This window comes from Lepidochelys kempii, chromosome 26, assembly GCF_965140285.1.
Source record: "Lepidochelys kempii isolate rLepKem1 chromosome 26, rLepKem1.hap1, whole genome shotgun sequence".
Lineage (NCBI taxonomy): Eukaryota > Metazoa > Chordata > Testudines > Cheloniidae > Lepidochelys > Lepidochelys kempii.
This window is the reverse complement of record NC_136405.1, coordinates 16,449,993-16,470,800: the sequence shown is the minus strand read 5'-3', so window position 1 is coordinate 16,470,800 and position 20,808 is coordinate 16,449,993. Positions and strand designations below refer to the sequence as shown.

General features: G+C 53.1%; 1 protein-coding gene across 4 annotated transcripts in view; it reads right to left on the bottom strand.

The window, feature by feature from the left end:
- Positions 1-18,838: 18,838 nt before the first annotated feature.
- Positions 18,839-20,808, bottom strand: part of ZMIZ2 (zinc finger MIZ-type containing 2) — a 43,411-nt gene continuing 41,441 nt past the window's right edge. For all 4 annotated transcript variants that reach the window (XM_073325468.2, XM_073325470.2, XM_073325469.2 and 1 more), the window contains one exon: positions 18,839-20,476. In XM_073325468.2, the coding sequence (XP_073181569.1) occupies positions 20,369-20,476 (108 nt within the window). In that variant the 3' untranslated portion in view covers positions 18,839-20,368. The remainder of the gene's footprint in view (positions 20,477-20,808) is intronic.

Here is a 20,808-nt window from a genome sequence, read left to right as displayed (position 1 = left end):
AGAAGAAATCAGCAGCTCCTTAAATGCTGGTGGCCAGATTCTGCCCATATGAGCCCACGGCAACCCCACTTAAATTGCATGACTATAACTGAGGGCAACTGGGAGTCTGGTGGCCAAAGTCATTGTTGAGCAGACCCTCCTGATACACCTAAGCAGCTGGGACTAGCTGGGCCAAATACAGAGGTGACGAGCCCAGTAATCTACACCTCCTTCCCACAAGGTGCTAGAGTCATGCTCCCTTAGTTTTACACTCTTTCCGCCTTACCCACGTCATCTGAATTTGGTCCCCTGGGGGTCTCATTCTGGTCTTGTACCTGTAGAATTCAGCAGTAACTCCACTGAAGTCGGGTAAAATCCATGTAAGGTTGGAATCAGGCCCTTTGTGTCTAAGGCAGTCTTAAACTGATATAACTAACACACTGAGGGGCTGAAAGTGAACTCAGCTTGAAGTATCAGGCTGAGAACCCATGGGATAAGGCATGAAGTATGCGGATGGGGGCTTGGAGGTAGGAATAAAGGAGATTTCTGAATGGAGTGGGTCATGGAGTGGGCCATGGCCTCTTGAATACGTCCCTGTGACCCAGGATGTTGGAACACCACTGGCGTGTTTAGATGCACTGAAATCTCTGTCTCTCCAGCTCTGGGGTGGGGTGAACCAATAGGCACAGTTGTATCTTCCAGAACAAACCTGGGGTTTTTCCTTAAGCTCTTGAGGTTTGGGTTTTTTTTTTCACCTCTGGAATCTGAGTCAGACCTTGCATTTGGGGAAGGAGCAGGGGGAAGAGAAACCTGCCCACTCACTGTTGTGTCTAATTTAAGCAGCAAGCTGGTTGGGGAAAAGGACCTGCGGTTGCTGATTTATCTTTGAAGCTCCATGCTTGACAGTTTAATCACAGTGTATTATTAGCAATAATTAATCATCCCCATCCAGAGAGGAGTGCAGGGGATGATTTTCCTGCAAACACCTGTATTAATAAGGACACAGGGAGCGGGCACTCAGCAGACATGCTGTGGAAAGGGAACCCTCCTGCCCCAATACAACACAGAGATGCCCAGAGGTTTCTGGACGTTCCCCTAAGGATTTCTGCATCTTGATGAAAAATTAACACTGAGATGTCACATTCCCTCCCAGAATGCTTTACTCCTCTGAGCAGCTTCACAGAGTGACTCAGTGATGGCCTGATTTTGGGAGCTGCCGGCCCCCTCCGCTCTCACTGGTTGCAATAAATGTGTGCTCAGACCTGGAGCTCTGGGCTCTGAAGCCTAGGCAGGGGGTGGGCTTCAGAGCCAGAGCTCCAGTCAGAGCTGCAACGTCCAAGCGCTGTCTATGCTGCTATTTTTAGAGCACTGTTCTGAGCCCCACTAGCCCAAGTCTGTCAACCCCAGCTGGGAGGCTCGCTCATACCCCCAGGGCATTGGACAGCTGCAATACACCCCACTGGAGTGGAAAGACGGTGCAAACTGCTAGGCAACTTCACTCAGGAGGAATCATACGAGGGTGTCTTTTGGGAAAAACACACCTTCTTTCCAAGAAATGGGCTGCTTTGTGCTAGACCTGACCATGGGTTACAGACCTGCAGGATATAAAGCTACTGCATATGATTCAGAACTGTTAGGAGATGAATTTGGAGACAATTTGGTGTCTAGATCCACCCGATTACAGCTCAGATTCACACTTTAGCTCTCTTGCACAGGCCTGCAGTGTCACGGCTGGTGGGCTCAGAAGGCAGTTCATTTGCGGGTGAGCTGACAGCACAGAGCAAACCTATTGCTAGAGCTGGCAGAGAGCAGTGCATTTTGTTTGGGCGAGGGAAACTGAGCTCCCCCAAGCACGCCTGTTAGCAAGCCGCGAAAGGACAGGAATGCTTCTCGTTCCAAAGGCTTGCCAAGGTCTGGAGATGGGAGGGGGAAGCAGTGGGAGTCATGCCCTCAATAAAACAACCTCCAAAGATCCTCTCAACCCCCTTGGTATTAATTGACCTAAATCATTTAATGCCTTCTCCAAGCTTTGCCCACACAAGAGCCTGTGGCCTCCGTCTCCTTTACACATATTAATTTAATTACATGGTAACTGCCACCTAATTGGCATCCTTGGTGGCTATAAGACCCAGCCTGCAATGTGCCATCGCTGGGCCAGGTGGCATGTCTGCATGCCTTGGGGCGTGCGGTGGCTGTGAGCTGTGTGGCAGGGGTCCGTGCATGCACTTTGGCTGCTGCCCTACGATCCTGCTGTTACTGCTTCCCTCCTACCGAAACCGGAGCTATATGAAGACAGAACGAACTGCTGGGGCCTAAGGTTACATTACCTGCAGTCAGATTGGATGCCATAGCATTGACTCATTGGGAGAATCTGGGGGGTGAGCACTCAGAGAGCTGTACATGGGCAGGGAGCATCTCTGGATCACTGTAGCTAATGAGTAGCAGCAGTGGGCGTGGAATGCGCTAAAGGCCTTTCCCATCCTCGCTGAGGCTGAGGCTGCTGGACAGCAGCGTCCTGGATGCGGCATCACCAGAAAACTGGAGGCAGGATCACAGCGGGAACCACCTCCTCATGGCTCATGGGGTCCATCCTGCCCCAAGAGACAGGCACGGCTCCGTGGGTGCCATTTAATCTGTGCCCCCTCTCCTCATCCCATCCCAGTTGGACACCTAGTGACATCCCGCCCACTTGGGAGACAGCAGAAGGAGTGGGTCAGAGATCCCAGGGAGGTCAGCCTGTAGCAGCTGGTACCTACACTGGCTCTCCCCTGGTGCAGGGCAGCCCACAACACATGGCCTCAATATCAGAGGGGGAGCCTAGGGAGGGCCCATAGACTCCAGCAGTTTGCATAGGGGGCACTAGGAGCAGAGTCTGGCCCCATCTCTAGGTGGGACGTACACAGTGCTGGGGAAGGTGGGTTATGGGTGGGGGAGCTTAAGGAAGGAGCTCGGCTGTGTGTTTCCAGGTGAGTGCGTGTCTGGTGTTTGCATTTAATCTGATCTAGAAGCCAGGCTTTGGCCCGAGCTGCCCTTTATGCCACTGCATGAGGCTGTTGCACCAGCCCCTCTCAGGAGGCAGATTGAATCATAGAATCATAGAAAATTAGGGTTGGAAGAGACCTCAGGAGGTCATCTAGTCCAACCCCTGCTCAAAGCAGGACCAACTCCAACTAAATCATCTCAGCCAGGGCTTTTACAACCGGGCCTTAAAAACCTCTAAGGATGGAGATTCCACCACCTCCCTAAGGTATTCCAGTGCTTCATCACCCTCCTAGTGAAACAGTTTTTTCTAATATCCAACCTAAACCTCCCCCACTGCAACTTGAGACCATTGCTCCTTGTTCTGTCCTCTCCACCACTGAGAACAGCCTCGCTCCATCCTCTTTGGAACCCTCCTTCAGGTAGTTGAAGGCTGCTATCAAATCTCACTCTTCTCTTCTGCAGACTAAATAAGCCCAGTTTACCTAAGGCAGGCGCCACAGTGAGAAGCCAGCTGATCTGATCCCATGGACTGGGGAGACCATCCATGCCTCATTACAATCAGACCGTTGGGGCAGCCCAGTCAGAGGCTGGTGTTAGAGCCTGTGGCTGGAAGCTGGGGCTCCTGGCTTCTCTTCCATAACTCTGGAAAATCTGTCCCAGTTCAGCCCTGGGATAACGAGGGACAACCTAGGAGCATTAGCACCACCCCACCTCACCTGGTCAGAGAAGGGCTACGAATGGCATAAGTGCATGAGGAAAAGCTGGATCTGAGCTGTTCAGCTGTGTCAGAGGCCCTGTACTGCTAACACCTAATGGGAGATTCTCCTTGTGCTTTTGGAGCAGAAGGGAGCAGGCTGGCTTCTGCTGCTACCACGACCTTCTCAGTGGCTGGTGCAAGGCTCAATGAGAAACACACAGGCCTAGATGGTCATACTGGATTTGTCACCACCACCTTATAATATTAATCCTTTGCCCTCCCCTAGTCCCTTCCGCATCAGGATCTCAAAACTCTTTACAAACACCACTGCATTTGTTATCCCTGCCTCAAAGAGCTCACATTTTAAGCAGCCTGGCTACACCTCCGGGACAAAAGGAAGCAGTGTAGCCCCATTTTACAGGCTGGGAAACTGAGTCACAGGGAGGGTCTTTTCAGGAAGCCTGAAGCAGAGCTGGGATCAGGGCCGTGGTGTCTTTGCTGAGCCTATTTCAGTGCCCTCGAGGGATATTCCCTTAGCCCCAGGGCCAATGACCACTGGGAAGGCAGAAAGCCATCTTGGAGAACAAGGCGCCGGGACAAGGGGGCATGAGTGGGGTGGAGGCATGAGTGGGGTGGAGCTTTGGGAAACGATACAGTCCACAGCAAGCAGGGGAATCACCAGTAAATTCCCATCGCTGTGGTCTCCGGCGGGCTCGGTGCCATGGGACAGAGTTCATGGAGAGCTAGCCCTGCTCTCACATACTGGCCAGGAGCAGAGTTATGCCCCCTCTGTTTATTTAGATTTAAAATGCTACAGGCTCTGGGCGCCCTGACAAAGGTAGGTTTCAGAGTAGCAGCCGTGTTAGTCTGTATTCGCAAAAAGAAAAGGAGTACCAGTGGCACCTTAGAGACTAACCAATTTATTTGAGCATAAGCTTTCGTGAGCTACAAACGTAGTTATACAATCAGTACAGTTCAACTAACTCCGATCTCAGCAGATTTCAAATCATCGATGTCACAGGACCCTGACCCCCTTCACCACCTCAGCAGTGTGCCCCCGCCCTCCCGAAAGACCCTTGCCAGCAGGCATCTTTTGGAGTGAAAGTTGCCAAATTCGAGCTATTTTGGAGTGTGGGGGGAGCAAGTTCCAGGCTCCAAGAGAGTCTTTCTAATGAGGGGCGGTCCAACTCTCTGACCACCACTGCAGCAAGATCCTCCCTGGAAAGAGCACTTCCTCCCACTCTGGTGACACAAAGAAGCTGTGGAAAGGGAGGGAGGGAGAAGCAGATTTTTAAAGATATTGTTTTAAGTGTTGTCATTCACCATGAGCTCTATCAGTGCCCCTCAATCCTGACCCACAGCTACTCCTGCTATTACAAGCACAGGCTTCCTCTCACAGATGCTCCCTGTTCCAGACCCACAGCCCCTCCCCTGGGTATTTCCATTCTATGTTCCACCCTCCTCCTGACAACCACACCCCAGTTCCACGTCTGGGCACCCTCTGAATCCATAGTTCTGGCAACAGGCCTCCCCATGGCTTATGAACTGCAGGCCCACTGTACATGGTAGGTGGAGCATAATGGGTGTGTGGAGGGACTGTGGCTGTTTTGGGGATATGCCCGAGGTGGCCCCTCTCAGGCCAGTGGTGGGCTGGGACTGGTCACTGGTGGAAGTGGGTTACCTCAGGCTGGGTGTCCTTCCGAGGGCTATTCCTGGCTCTGCCATAGAGACAGGATCACAGCAAGGCCCTGAAAGCAAATAGTCTGATTATTCATTAGCCTGAAGGAAGGACTCAGTTTTCTGCCCTACCAGGAACTATAAGCTAAGCAGGACTGGGGAAGGCTGTTAGTGAGTGACAAGGGGCAGGAGCACTTCTCTTGGTGTTCAGGAGAGAGTGTGGATGGCAGGGGGCACTGAGATATTGGTGGGGCATTCAGCTGAGAGGATTCTGATGTAATGAATCCAAAAGAAAAGGAGGACTTGTGGCACCTTAGAGACTAACCAATTTATTAGAGCATAAGCTTTCGTGAGCTACAGCTCACTTCATCAGATGCATGAATGCATCAGCTCACGAAAGCTTATGCTCTAATAAATTGGTTAGTCTCTAAGGTGCCACAAGTGCTCCTTTTCTTTTTGCGAATACAGACTAACACGGCTGTTACTCTGAATCCAAAAGGGATTTTCTAATGAGGATGCTGGGGTTCCTCTGGCTTTCCAGCTCTCAGCGGGACTACAGCCTTGCTACATCACACTGTCCACTGCCACCCTGTCTCCTGTAACATGAAATGTCTCCACACTAGTAAAACTAACCCAGATCTTTGCTCAGAGAGTGATTTAAAGAAGTGCTGCAACTGCATCTAACATCTAGACATTTGCACACAGACTGACTCTCTGGTAGTGCCTCCCCCAAACTCTTCCCTCCTGCAACCTTCACTCCTCACTCTAGGTTCCACGCAGGTTACTCCAATCCACACAGAGGATTTACGCCGGTTTAATTTTAAATCAGTTTAAAAAACAATGCAATTAAATCAGTGCAAACCCCTGCGTGGGCACTCTTTCTCTGCTTCAACTTGGTTTGTATTAGCTTCATTTGCCCCTGTAAGAGATCTGCTGATCCATGCAAGGTTTAAACAGATACTAGAGCCTCCACCCTCAAAGCTCTGCTAGTTGAGCTAAACTGGCTTCAGATCACCCCTTTCATTAAATTGGCACAGGTTTGTGAGTGGATCCAGCCTGAGCCACATGACATCACCCACCTGACTTCCACTCCTCCCTGTGGCACCTTAGAGACTAACAAATTTATTTGAGCATAAGCTTTTGTGGGCTACAGCCCACTTCATCGGATGCATAGAATGGAACATATAGTAAGAAGATAAATATATATGCATACAGAGAAGGAGGAAGTTGCCATACAAACTGTAAGAGGCCAATTAAGATGAGCTATTATCAGTAGGAGAAAAAAATTTTTTGTAGTGATGACCCAATCAAGATGGCTCATTTAGACAATTGACAAGAAGGTGTGAGGATACTTAACATGGGGAAATAGATTCAATATATGTAATGACCCAGCCACTCCCAGTCTCTATTCAAACCCAAGTTAATGGTATCTAGTTTGCCTATTAATTCAAGCTCGGCAGTTTCTCGTTGGAGTCTGTTTTTGAAGCTTTTCTGTTGCAAAATTGCCACCTGTAAGACTGTTACTGAGTGACCAGAGAGGTTGAAATGTTCTCCTACCGGTTTTTGAATGTTATGATTCCTGATGTCAGATTTGTGTCCATTTATTCTTTTGCGTAAAGACTGTCCGGTTTGGCCAATGTACATGGCAGAGGGGCATGGCTGGCACATGATGGCATATATCACATTGGTAGATGTGCAGGTGAATGAGCCCCTGATGGCGTGGCTAATGAGATTAGGTCCTATGATGGTGTCACTTGAATAAATATGTGGACAGAGTTGGCATCAGGCTTTGTTGCAAGGATAGGTTCCTGGTTTAGTGTTTTTGTTGTGTGGTGTGGGGTTGCTGGAGAGGATTTGCTTCGGGTTGGGGGGCTGTCTGTAAGTGAGGACTGGTCTGTCTCCCAAGGTCTGTGAGAGTGAGGGATCATTTTTCAGGATAGGTTGTAGATCTTTGATGATGCGCTGGAGAGGTTTTAGTTGGGGGCTGAAGGTGAGAGCTAGTGGCATTCTCTTATTTTCTTTGTTGGGCCTGTCCTATAGTAGGTGTCTTCTGGGTACTCTTCTGGCTCTGTCAATCTGTTTTTTCACTTCAGCAGGTGGGTACTGTAGTTTTAAGAATGCTTGATAGAGATCTTGTAGATGTTTGTCTCTGTCTGAGGGGTTGGAGCAAATGCAATTGTATCTTAGAGCTTGGCTGTAGACAATGGATCGTGAGGTGTGTCCTGGTTTGGAAGCTGGAGGCATGTAGGTAAGTCTAATGGTCAGTAGGTTTCTGATATAGGGTGGTGTTTATGTGACCATCGCTTATTAGCACAGTAGTGTCCAGGAAATGGACCGCTTGTGTGGATTGGTCTAGGCTGTGGTTGATGGTGGGATGGAAATTGTTGAAATCACGGTGGAATTCCTCAAGGGCTTCTTTTCCATGGGTCCAGATGATGAAGCTGTCATCAATGTAGTGCGAGTAGGGGCATTAGGGGACGAGAGCTAAGGAAGCGTTGTTCTAAGTCAGCCATAAAAATGTTGGCACAGTGTGGGGCCATGTGGGTACCCATAGCAGTGCCACTGACTTAAAGGTATACATTGTCCCCAAAGGTGAAATAGTTGTGTATGTTCCATTCTATGCATCCGATGAAGTGAGCTGTAGCCCACGAAAGCTCATGCTCAAATAACTTTTGTTCGTCTCTAAGGTGCCACAATTACTCCTGTTCTTTTTGCAGATACATACTAACATGGCTGCTACTCTGAAACTCCTCCCTGGGTAAATGCTACACGGGGTGGAAACCTAGATCTGAGTGAGATAACCCAGGCTGGAGGGAGAGTCGGGTTTCAGGGCAGCCCTGTCCAGTGTCATGACCCTCATGTGACACTCACACACTTGGTAGGTGTGTCACACAGGTGTGTCATAACAGAGCATTTCCCTTCCCCAGCACCCGGAAGCCCTGGGGAAAGTGCACTGAGCTCCAAAGCTTCTAACCAGTCCAACTTCAGCCCCGCTCAGTTCCCCTCTCCTAGAAGTTTTCTGGAGGGGGGACTATGTGAGATAAGTTTGATGGGTCTCTCCTCCACATTTTGCACTAATGGGGCAGGCTCAGTGGAGAGGCTGAGAACCACAAGGAACATGGGGTGAAATGCCCCTGTGGCCCCTGCCCAAATCAGGGCTGGGGCCAGCTGGCAAGGCCATGCCTGGGGAAGCTGACCCTGCGCGGGCCCTGTGCATATGCCGAAGGCTTTGCACACTAGGGCTGCACAAGTGCTAAATCCACAGTTGACTGTTACCTGCAAATTTTCCTATGAAACACTTGACATCAGTGTAACACAGAGAACAGCTTAGAGTCTGGTGTTGGCCCGGAGGGCAGCACGCGCTGCCCCTGTGACTTATGCTTTTGGTTTGCTCAGTGTAGCTGGTACATTTCTTCCCCCACTCCACAGCCTAGACCGGACCAGGAATGGGTTGAAAAAATCTCTACTCCATCTGCTCCCCTCTTGCAGGTGTGTGAGGGAACAACCAGGTGAGTGAGGTGGACTGTTCTATTCTCCCTGCGGCAGAGGGAAGGGGCGGGGAAGCATAATGGGATTTTCCAAACCACCTGGACCCATTCCAAGGGCTGCAGCCTAGTAACTGTAGGGATCAATGCGGAGGGGGAAGCTGCCAGCAATGAGCCACGCCCTGGCAATCACTAAGCAGGGTTCCGGGGGTGGGGGGGAGAATAGACTAGAATGGGTTAAATCCCAGAGTCCCTGTGTGATGGTGGGCAAATCACTTAGCAGCCCTGTGCCTCAGTTTCCACATCAATACAAGGGGGTACAGGTCCTGCCATGGAGGGGTGTGTGAGGATAAATACATTGAAGACCGAAAGGCTGAGCTACTGCAGCACTGGACACCCAATAGACACCCGCAGGTGTTGGCAGTGAGGATTTTGCCTTGGCCGCCTGTACCGAGTGTGGCGCAGACTGCAGGGGTTTTGCCTCAGTTTCCCACAAAGATAGTCATCAAAGCAGGAGAGCGTACTTGGATTTGTCATGCCAAAGCACAAGCAGTAACTTGAAAAACAAATTGGGAAAGTATGTCTAGAGCCAGGCTTCCTCTCCCCAGCAGGTTGGGTAAGCGGCTCATCACCCTGCCCTGGGGAGAAAGGGCTCTGCAAAGTGCACAGATCTCTGCAAGCTTGAGCAGAAAGGAAGAAACAGGGCAAGGCTTGAAGATGCTGCTTTGCGGGAGATGGCGGAGCACCCTGCAAAAGGCACCTGCCCAGGGTTTGTGAAGGGATGGGCTGGTTCCCCAGCTCCTGCAGGAGAAAGTGCAGAGGATCTGTGGTGGGTTGTTAGAGGCATGGCTAGTGGGTAGGAGGACTCTGCAGCATGGCAGGGAAGATGCAGAGAGCTATGGATTCCAACTGTGAAGTGGTCAGAGTGCACTCAACTAGCCCTTCTAGCACATTGCACCTCAATGAAGCTTCACGTGCCCCCTCTGCATAGACACAGAGGCTTGTCCAGGGCCAGGGGTGGGAGTGCTGGAGGCCAGGCCTGTGCTCGGACCACTACACTCTACTGCCAGATATTTTGTCCCCTTACAATGTTATTTATATGGCTGGGGGAGGGGAACCCTGGGGGGCCTGGCAGAGAAGGGGGTGGGGAATACCTGGTAAGGAGGGGGACCTTTGGAGGTGGATCCCCAACAGGGGGGTCCAGCAGGGAGGGGGAGCCCTGGGAAGGGGAGTCTCCTATGGGTGTCTGGTTGTGGGGGAGACCTGGGAGGGCCTCCCCCTTGAGGCAGCCTCTCCCCGGACTAGGGGCGGGGCTGAGCTCGGCTCGGCCCAGTCTCGCTAACGCGCCGCAGCTGCCGGATAAAGCCCCAGCGGCGACCAATCGTCCCCGCAGCCTGTGGCCGGAGGAGGCGCCCCGCCCGCCGGGGGGGTCTGGGGAGGGAGGGGCGGGGAAAGCCCGGCGGAGGGAGGGGCGGGGGCGGGTTACTGGGTGGAAGGGGCAGGGAAGCCCGGCGGGGGGGTCTGGGGAGGGAGGGGCGGGGGCGGGTTACTGGGTGGAAGGGGCAGGGAAGCCCGGCGGGGGGGTCTGGGGAGGGAGGGGCGGGGGCGGGTTACTGGGTGGAAGGGGCAGGGAAGCCCGGCGGGGGGGTCTGGGGAGGGAGGGGCGGGGGCGGGTTACTGGGTGGAAGGGGCAGGGAAGCCCGGCGGGGGGGTCTGGGGAGGGAGGGGCGGGGGCGGGTTACTGGGTGGAAGGGGCAGGGAAGCCCGGCGGGGGGGTCTGGAGGGGCGGGGGCGGGTTACTGGGTGGAAGGGGCAGGGAAGCCCGGCGGGGGGGTCTGGGGAGGGAGGGGCGGGGGCGGGTTACTGGGTGGAAGGGGCAGGGAAGCCCGCCGGGGAGGGGCTGGGTAGAAGCGGGCACGAGGGAAGCACAGGGAGGGGGAGAGTCTAGCCGGGGGGTGGGGCTCCCTGCCAGTGGGGTGCGTGCCCGCCCCCAGGGAGCTGCTCCTGGGTGTAACAGCCTGAGCCCCGCCCCGCCCTGTAGCACCCCCATCGCGCTGGGGGCAGGGGGGTCTGTACGGGAGCTACCGAGGGCCTTCGCGGCTGCTCTCTGCAGGATACACCCCAAGCGCCTTCGCCAGCCGCTCCCTGGCGATGGCTGGACCTGCACGCGCATTTTACGCTGGGTGGCAGCAGCCCGGCCCGCAGGGGGGCGGGACCCCTGAAATCCTGCAGGGCGAGGGGCTGGCTGGAGGCCTCACTCAGGAGAGGGGAACACTTGCTGCTCCTACTAGCTGGCAGAACTGGCAGGATCTGGCACCCTGTGGCCCATGTGACAGCGCCCCCCAACGCTGACCCACAGCCCCCCGCTATCCCAGTCCTTCCCCCCACCAGCTCTGTACCCCCCAACGCTGACCCACAGCCCCCCGCTATCCCAGTCCTTCCCCCCACCAGCTCTGTACCCCCCAACGCTGACCCACAGCCCCCCGCTATCCCAGTCCTTCTCCCCACCAGCTCTGTGCCCCTCAACGCTGACCCACAGCCCCCCGCTATCCCAGTCCTTCCCCGCACCAGCTCTGTGCCCCCCAACGCTGACCCACAGCCCCCCGCTATCCCAGTCCTTCCCCCCACCAGCTCTGTACCCCCCAACGCTGACCCACAGCCCCCCGCTATCCCAGTCCTTCCCCCCACCAGCTCTGTGCCCCCCAACGCTGACCCACAGCCCCCCGCTATCCCAGTCCTCCCCACCAGCTCTGTGCCCCTCAACGCTGACCCACAGCCCCCCGCTATCCCAGTCCTTCCCCGCACCAGCTCTGTGCCCCCAACGCTGACCCACAGCCCCCCGCTATCCCAGTCCTTCCCCGCACCAGCTCTGTGCCCCCAACGCTGACCCACAGCCCCCCGCTATCCCAGTCCTTCCCCCCACCAGCTCTGTACCCCCCAACGCTGACCCACAGCCCCCCGCTATCCCAGTCCTTCCCCGCACCAGCTCTGTACCCCCCAACGCTGACCCACAGCCCCCCGCTATACCAGTCCTTCCCCCCACCAGCTCTGTGCCCCCAACGCTGACCCACAGCCCCCCGCTATCCCAGTCCTTCCCCCCACCAGCTCTGTGCCCCCAACGCTGACCCACAGCCCCCCGCTATCCCAGTCCTTCCCCGCACCAGCTCTGTGCCCCCCAACGCTGACCCACAGCCCCCCGCTATCCCAGTCCTTCCCCGCACCAGCTCTGTGCCCCCCAACGCTGACCCACAGCCCCCCGCTATCCCAGTCCTTCCCCCCACCAGCTCTGTACCCCGCAACGCTGACCCACAGCCCCCCGCTATACCAGTCCTTCCCCGCACCAGCTCTGTGCCCCCAACGCTGACCCACAGCCCCCCGCTATCCCAGTCCTTCCCCCCACCAGCTCTGTGCCCCCCAACGCTGACCCACAGCCCCCCGCTATCCCAGTCCTTCTCCCCACCAGCTCTGTGCCCCCAACGCTGACCCACAGCCCCCCGCTATCCCAGTCCTTCCCCCCACCAGCTCTGTGCCCCCAACGCTGACCCACAACCCCCCCCGCTATCCCAGTCCTTCCCCGCACCAGCTCTGTGCCCCCCAACGCTGACCCACAGCCCCCCGCTATCCCAGTCCTTCCCCCCACCAGCTCTGTACCCCCCAACGCTGACCCACAGCCCCCCGCTATCCCAGTCCTTCCCCGCACCAGCTCTGTGCCCCCCAACGCTGACCCACAGCCCCCCGCTATCCCAGTCCTTCTCCCCACCAGCTCTGTGCCCCCCAACGCTGACCCACAGCCCCCCGCTATCCCAGTCCTTCCCCCCACCAGCTCTGTGCCCCCAACGCTGACCCACAACCCCCCCCGCTATACCAGTCCTTCCCCCCACCAGCTCTGTGCCCCCAACGCTGACCCACAGCCCCCCGCTATCCCAGTCCTTCCCCCCACCAGCTCTGTGCCCCTCAACGCTGACCCACAGCCCCCCGCTATCCCAGTCCTTCTCCCCACCAGCTCTGCCCCCCAACGCTGACCCACAGCCCCCCGCTATCCCAGTCCTTCCCCCCACCAGCTCTGTGCCCCCAACGCTGACCCACAGCCCCCCGCTATACCAGTCCTTCTCCCCACCAGCTCTGCCCCCCAACGCTGACCCACAGCCCCCCGCTATCCCAGTCCTTCCCCCCACCAGCTCTGTGCCCCCAACGCTGACCCACAGCCCCCCGCTATCCCAGTCCTTCCCCCCACCAGCTCTGTGCCCCTCGTGCCTGACCCCCATCCACCCACCAGCTCTGTGCCCTTCATGCTTAGTGCACGGTCCCCTGCTATCCCAGTCCTGCCCCTCACTCCTGACCCATAGTCCCCTCCTATACCAGTTCTACCCACCAGCTCTGTGCCCCTCATGCCTGACTCAGCCCCCCCATACCAGTTCTACCCCCCACCATCTCTGTGCCCCTCACCCCTGACCCACAGCCCCCTGGTAAACCTGTCCTGCCGCCCACCAGCTCTGTGTCCCTCACTCCTGATCCACAGGCCCCTGCTCCTAAGTCTAAGTGGAAGTCAAATCCTAGTGAGGTAAATGGAAAGGAGCATAAACACTGCCAAATTAAATGTAAAAATGTAATCAGAAAAGCAAAAAAGGAGTTTGAAGAACAGCTAGCCCAAAACTCAAAAGGTAATAACAAAATGTTTTTTAAGTACATCAGAAGCAGGAAGCCTGCTAACCAACCAATGGTGGCCCTGGACGATCGAGATACAAAAGGAGCACTTAAAGATGATAAAGTCATTGAGGAGAAACTAAATGAATTCTTTGCTTCAGTCTTCACGTCTGAGGATCTTAGGGAGATTCCCAAACCTGAGCCATCTTTTGAAGGTGACAAATCTGAGGAAGTGTCACAGATTGAAGTGTCACTAGAGGAGGTTTTGGCACTAACAGTAACAAGTCACCGGGACCAGATGGTATCACCCAAGAGTTCTGAAAGAACTCAGATGTGAAATTGCAGAACTATTAACTATGGTTTGTAACCTGTCCTTTAAATCAGCTACTGTACCCAGTGACTGGAAGATAGCTAATGTAACACCAATATTTAAGAAGGGCTCTAGAGGTGATCCCGGCAATTACAGACCGGTAAGTCTAATGTCAGTACTGGGCAAATTAGTTGAAACAATAGTAAAGAATAAAATTGTCAGACACATAGAAGAACATAAATTGTTGCGCAAAAGTCAACATGGTTTCTGTAAAGGGAAATCATGTCTTACTAATCTATTAGAGTTCTTTGAAGGGATCGACAAACGTGGACAAGGGGGATCCAGTGGACAGAGTGTACTTAGATTTCCAGAAAGCCTTTGACAAGTTCCCTCACCAAAGGCTCTTATGTAAATTAAGTTGTCATGGGAGAAGAGGGAAGATCCTTTCATGGATTGAGAACTGGTTAAAAGACCGGGAACAAAGGGTAGAAATAAATGGTAAATTTTCAGAATGGAGAGGGGTAACTAGTGGTGTTCCCCAAGGGTCAGTCCTAGGACCAATCCTATTCAACTTCTTTATAAATGATCTGGAGAAAGAGGTAAACAATGAGGTGGCAAAGTTTGCAGATGATACTAAACTGCTCAAGATAGTTAAGACCAAAGCAGACTGTGAAGAACTTCAAAAAGATCTCACAAACTAAGTGACTGGGTAACAAACTGGCAAATGCAATTTAATGTGGATAAATGTAAAGTAATGCACATTGGAAAAAATAACCCCAACCATACATACAATACGATGGGGGCTAATGTAGCTACAAGTAATGAGGAGAAAGATCTTGGAGTCATTGTGAATAGTTCTCTGAAGATGTCCATGCAGTGTGCAGTGGCAGTCAAAAAAGCAAACAGGATGTTAGGAATCATTAAAAAAGGGATAGAGAATAAGACTGAGAATATCTTATTGCCCTTATATAAATCCATGGTACGCCCACATCTTGAATACTGCCGACAGATGTGGCCTCCTCATCTCAAAAAAGATATACTGGCATTAGAAAAGGTTCAGAGAAGGGCAACTAAAAGATTAGGGGTTTGGAACAGGTCCCATATGAGGAGAGATTAAAGAGGCTAGAACTTTTCAGCTTGGAAAAGAGGAGACTAAGGCGGGATATGATAGAGGTCTATAAAATCATGAGTGGTGTGGAGAAAGTGAATAAGGAAAAGTTATTTACTTGTTCCCATAATATAAGAACTAGGGGCCACCAAATGAAATTAATGGGCAGCAGGTTTAAAACAAATAAAAGGAAGTTCTTCACTCAGCGCACAGTCAACCTGTGGAACTCCTTGCCTGAGGAGGTTGTGAAGGTTAGGACTATAACAGGGTTTAAAAGAGAACTGGATAAATTCATGGAGGTTAAGTCCATTAACAGCTATTAGCAAGGATGGGTAAGGAATGGTGTCCCTAGCCTCTGTTTGTCAGAGGGTGGAGATGGATGGCAGGAGAGAGATCAGTTGATCATTACCTGTTAGGTTCACTCCCTCTGGGGCACCTGGCATTGGCCACTGTCGGTAGACAGGATACTGGGCTGGATGGACCTTTGGTCTGACCCAGTATGGCCATTCTTATGTTCTCTTTGATGAATTTAGTGAGCCGCAGAGCGGGAACGGATGTTTATCTGAAGAACAAGCATCTCCAGTTACAACAGTAAATCCTTACCCTTCTTCTTGAGGGTTTAAATCAGTCCTCTAGCTGGGGTTAAGAGAACACTCCAGTGTGGGGTGTATTATCCGTCATTTGCTAGTGCATAGGTTCTCCCACCTTCCTCTCAAGCAGCTGCTGGGAGTGGGAGCTGGGATACTGGGCTAGCTGGCCCAGCCTGGCAATCCCTCTGCTTGTATGTCTCCCCAGCTGCCCCAGCATGTCAGACTGGGAGTGTGCTCCTTCCCTGCTCCCTCTTCTCTTTGTAAAAGCTGGAACCATGTTTGCTTTGCTTCAGCCCTTGGACCCCTCCCAGCACTGTTCGTCAGCAGGACAATTTGCTAATCCCTTTAATCCCCCCAGCGTTGTGTTGCACTGGCCCAGGGTAAACTGTGGGGATATCGACCACGCTGGAGCAGAGGCTCCTCCGAAATGCCTGAGCTCAAAGGGATTGCTTTTCTCGCTGAGGATGGTGTCTCTCAAGAGCGCTATTTGCAGCCATTTCAGTCCCGGTACCCTCCCCCCCGCCTTTCTTGCTGGTAGATTTAGGATTCCGAGCTCTTATTCCAGTAAACCCTTTGGCAGCATTAACTCTTGAGGCCCCACGGGTGCCCTCACCTCTGACCTGCAGGCTATCTTCTTTTGCCCACCTTGGATCTCGAGCTCCTGGGGCAGCTGCATTGGCTGCCTCTTGCTCCACATGTCCTGCTTTCTTTGATGAGGGTGGTTGTGTTGCTCCCAAACTGCTGCCTTTCAGCTTTCCCTAGCCTTCTACCCCACTGTCGGATTTTCATACGCCCTCTTGCACTTACTGGGTTCCTTCATTCCAACCCACTGTCTTACCGTCCTGGTACGGCTGCTGGCAGAGACCACATCCCTTGCTCTGCTGAAATCAGGGGCTTCGTGCTTTCTTTTCCTTCTGTCAGATCCTCTTCTGGAAAGACGCAGAGTGGGATAGCTCCCCCATTAACTGGTCTCTTTGCTCTTTGGATTCTAAGTAACTTTTGGTGTCGCTTAGATGAGACTTATTTGGTATCCAGCAAATACCAGGGCAGTTAAAACCCCCCACAAACAGTTCTGGGTTGGTTTGAGGGTGGAAGATTTAGAGGTCTTATGAGCAGAAGAGACCATTATGATAATTTAAACTAGTTCCTGCAAGATACAGACCCAAGAACCTCACCCAAGGATTCCTGCATCCAGTCCATGCCTCTGAATTTGAGCATATCTTTTAGAAAGACACACCTTGTTAAGACTACAAGCGATGGGGAATCCACCACATCCCTAGGAAACTGGTCCAGTGGTTAATTACTCCCCACTGTTAAAAACTGGCATCTTAATTATAGTCTAAAAGCTTCAGCTTCCAGCCCCTGGCTCTCTTTCTGCCTTGGAGAGCTCTCTGCGCTCCAAAATCTCCCCAGGTAGGTCCCAGCCTGTCAGTACCAAGTCACCTTCCCCTGATTTTCCATTCCCACTCCCCCCCCAGTTGGGGAGCTGACCTGTCACTTCGTTACCTTCATTTCTTCTAGCCCAGGGGGAGTCACTAGGCGGCCCACAGGCCAAAGCTAGACTGCCAGATGCTTCTGAACAGACCCCAAAATCTTTTTATTTACTTATCGTTATTATTTTTGTATTATTTTCTCTGGAGTCTGGACCTTGGCATGCCTGACTAACCTAATTGCCTTCTATGACAAGATAACTGGCTCTGTGGATGAGGGGAAAGCAGTGGGCATGTTATTCCTTGACTTTAGCAAAGCTTTTGATATGGACTCCCACAGTATTCTTGCCAGGAAGTTAAAGAAGTATGGGCTGGATGAATGGACTATAAGGTGGATAGAAAGCTGGCTAGATCATCGGGCTCAACAGGTAGTGATCAATGGCTCCATGTCTAGTTGGCAGCCAGTATCAAGTGGAGTGTCCCAAGGGTCAGTCCTAGGGCCGGTTTTGTTCAATATCTTCATTAATGATCTGGAGGATGGCGTGGATTGCACCCTCAGCAAATTTGCAAATGACACTAAACTGGGAGGAGAGGTAGATACGCTGGAGGGTAGGGATAGGATACGGAGGGACCTAGACAAATTAGAGGATTGGGCCAAAAGAAATCTGATGAGGTTCAACAAGGACAAGTGCAGAGGCCTGCGCTTAGGACGGAAGAATCCCATGCATCGCTACAGACTAGGGACTGATTGGCTAGGCAGCAGTTCTGCAGAAAAGGACCTAGGGGTTACGGTGGACAAGAAGCTGGATATGAATCAACAGTGTGCCCTTGTTGCCAAGAAGGCTAATGGCATTTTGGGCTGTATAAGTAGGAGTATTGCCAGCAGATCAAGGGACGTGATCATTCCCCTCTATTCGGCATTGGTGAGGCCTCATCTGGAGTACTGTGTCCAGTTTTGGGCCCCACACTACAAGAAGGATGTGGAAAAATTGGAAAGAGTCCAGCAGAAGGCAACAAAAATGATTAGGGAGCTGGAGCACATGATTTATGAGGAGAGGCTGAGGGAACTGGGATTGTTTAGTCTGCGGAAGAGAAGAATGAGGGGGGATTTGATAGCTGCTTTCAACTACCTAAAAGGGAGTTCCAAAGAGGATGGATCTAGACTGTTCTCAGTGGTAGCAGATGACAGAACAAGGAGTACTGGTCTCAAGTTGCCGTGGGGGAGGTTTAGGTTGGATATTAAGAAAAACTTTTTCACTGGAATAGGTTACCTAGGGAGGTGGTGGAATCTCCTTTCTTAGAGGTTTTTAAGGTCAGGCTTGACAAAGCCCTGGCTGGGATGATTTGGTCCTGCTCTGAGCAGGGGGTTGGACTAGATGACCTCCTGAGGTCCCTTCCAACCCTGATATTCTATGATTCTAATACCTGGACCAAGAAATTAGGATATTGGCAAAAAATATTCAAGGAATTTCCCCGGTAAACCCTTCAGGGTCAGGTTGTCCTTCATTGGCATTGCAGATACCACTGCTGTGTAACACCCCAGCCACCATCTCCTCCTCATCCAGTTCTCCTGGCTGGACTGGCCCCACTGCACTGACTTCCCATCCCACCAGATTTTGGTTTGACCAATCAATCAGGATCCCTGCAACTTGGGATGCCGTTCCACTTAGCATCTCCCGTGGCTGCTTCAGCAGTAAATTAGCTCACATTTCTGGCATCTGCTAGCAGGGCTATGTGTAAACTGGACTCTGCATCTTCTTAGCAGGATGAGAGGAGAGATTTGGAACCTGCCCCCCTCTACACCTATTTCTTTCTCTCTCTGGTGTTCCATGTTAAAGCCACTTCCTGATCAGAGATGTCTGGAGCCCTCTCATCCGTTGACCTGCTCCCACCCTGATCTCGTAACACACGCTCACCATTTCAGACCAACAGCACCTAGGTGATTCAGTGAGCCCCACCAAAAAGAAATGCTTTAATATATAGCGATAATGAAACAGGATACACAAAACTAAACAGTCATCAGCACTCAGACACAGGACTCCATCCTAAGAAATCCGGCCAGGGATAATGGTTTGGTTTTCCCCAGTCAGGCCGCCTCTGGGACCCCCTCTCCGCTACACTGAATTCAGCCTTGGTTGGAGAGAGGTGCTGACTGGGGGTGGAGAGGTGGAGTGGCAGGTTCCAAAACCACAGCGTTTTGGACTGACTTCGCTTTGATTTCCAGGGCTGGCTGGGCGTGTTCCCATCCTCAGCAGCCAGACCCTGCTTGGGTGGGACAGACATTTCAAACATGAGGGAAGGGGTCCCGCTCTGGCTGAAGCAGCAGGTCTCTGGTGGCAGGGGTGGTCCCACATGGAATGGTCTATATTACAAACTAGGGCGCATATGCACATTTATACAGAGGACTCTTGCCCCGGGGCTGGGGGACCCCAGAACTAGACACCAGAGCGACACACGTGCCTTTAAATATATTGGGTTTCTTTCCTTTAGTGTTTTTGAACTATGTACATCGTTGTGCTTGTAGATGACCCATCACCAGATGGAGTCAGTCTGTCAGGGTGTGTTTGGGGAACTGGTTGGTCTTTCCAATGGAGCCAGTTCCTTTGCTGCTTCTGCTGCAGTCCCGGGGGAAGGAATGGAAGAGGCTTTTCAGACTCCCCCTTTCTTCCACTGCAATTCATCATTGGCCCAACCCCACAGAGCAGGGAGCGGAGGTGGATCTCCAGGCATGCTCCTGTGAAGTACTGACACATCCAGGATGCTGGCTCCCAGAGATGGTAGGGAGCCAGAGCACATGAGCACTGGGGGGGCCTGAAGCCAACTGGGTGCTGTGCCCATCTAGGAGCTGGGATGGGTGGAGACAGCTTCTGGAGGTCTTCAAGGGCAATGCTGTGTCTGCTTCGCCAGGCCCTGGGACTGAGCCTCATACTGGGCTCCATGGTTCGCTGCCTTTCTTCAGCATGTGTCCCCAGTGGCCTTAGGTTGTGCGGCAATGTACACACAGGTGCCAGTCTTCATCCTGAACCTCCATGTGCCCAGGCAGAGCTGAGCATCCTAGAGCCAGCAGAGGAAGCCCCATTCCAAGAATTTGCTCCGCCTTGTTCTTCTCCAGCTGTGGTTTGTAGGACACCTCCAGGGCTGATCAGTGGGGCCAGCACACCCGGCATGTTGGTGACCTGGCACATTAGCATAGCCCGAGTGCGTCTATGTCACGGAGGCTCCAGGAACCGTCTGAGAGGGACATCTCCACTGCGTGGGAAGGATTTCCAGAGCCAGCTGCTCCAGGGTCCCTTTTGTGGGGCAGGTTCTGAGAGTTCAGACAAAGGAGTCCTTGCCCGGTGCAGAGGAGAGGCGCGTGTCTAGAAAGCTGTGGGATGGGTGAGTGTGGAGGTGCCTCAGGGTGGAGGCAAGGATGGGGGTGTGGAGGGCCTCTGGGCCTGGTGGCTGCATTTCACCGGGTACGGCTTCAGTTGTTCTCAAACAGGGAGAGCAGGTCGTCATTGCTGTTGTTGGGGAGATCTGGTGGGCCCAGGTAGGAGAGCAGCTCGTCAGGGTTCGTCAGCTCGGGAAGAAGCTGAGGGTAACAAACGGAATGAAATTACTAGGGCACCCTGTGCCCAGGGAGTGCCATGTAGGTGGCCTACGGCCAGCAACAACCTGCCCAGCCCCCTGGAGAAAAGCCGGAGCTGAGGGCGCTGCTCTGGACAAGGGGAGAAAGTAAATGGCACAGCCACAAAAGAACCCACGAACCCTGACTTCAGCCCCTGCCCCAACCCCCCAGGGCACGGCCTTCTCCCTGCTGCGAGCAGCACCCAGGAGCCCTGACTCCAGCTCTGGCTCTAGAACAGATCACTGATTGCAGGTGACCTATCCTCTCCATAAAGCCAAGCTCCGGGCTATCCCCTC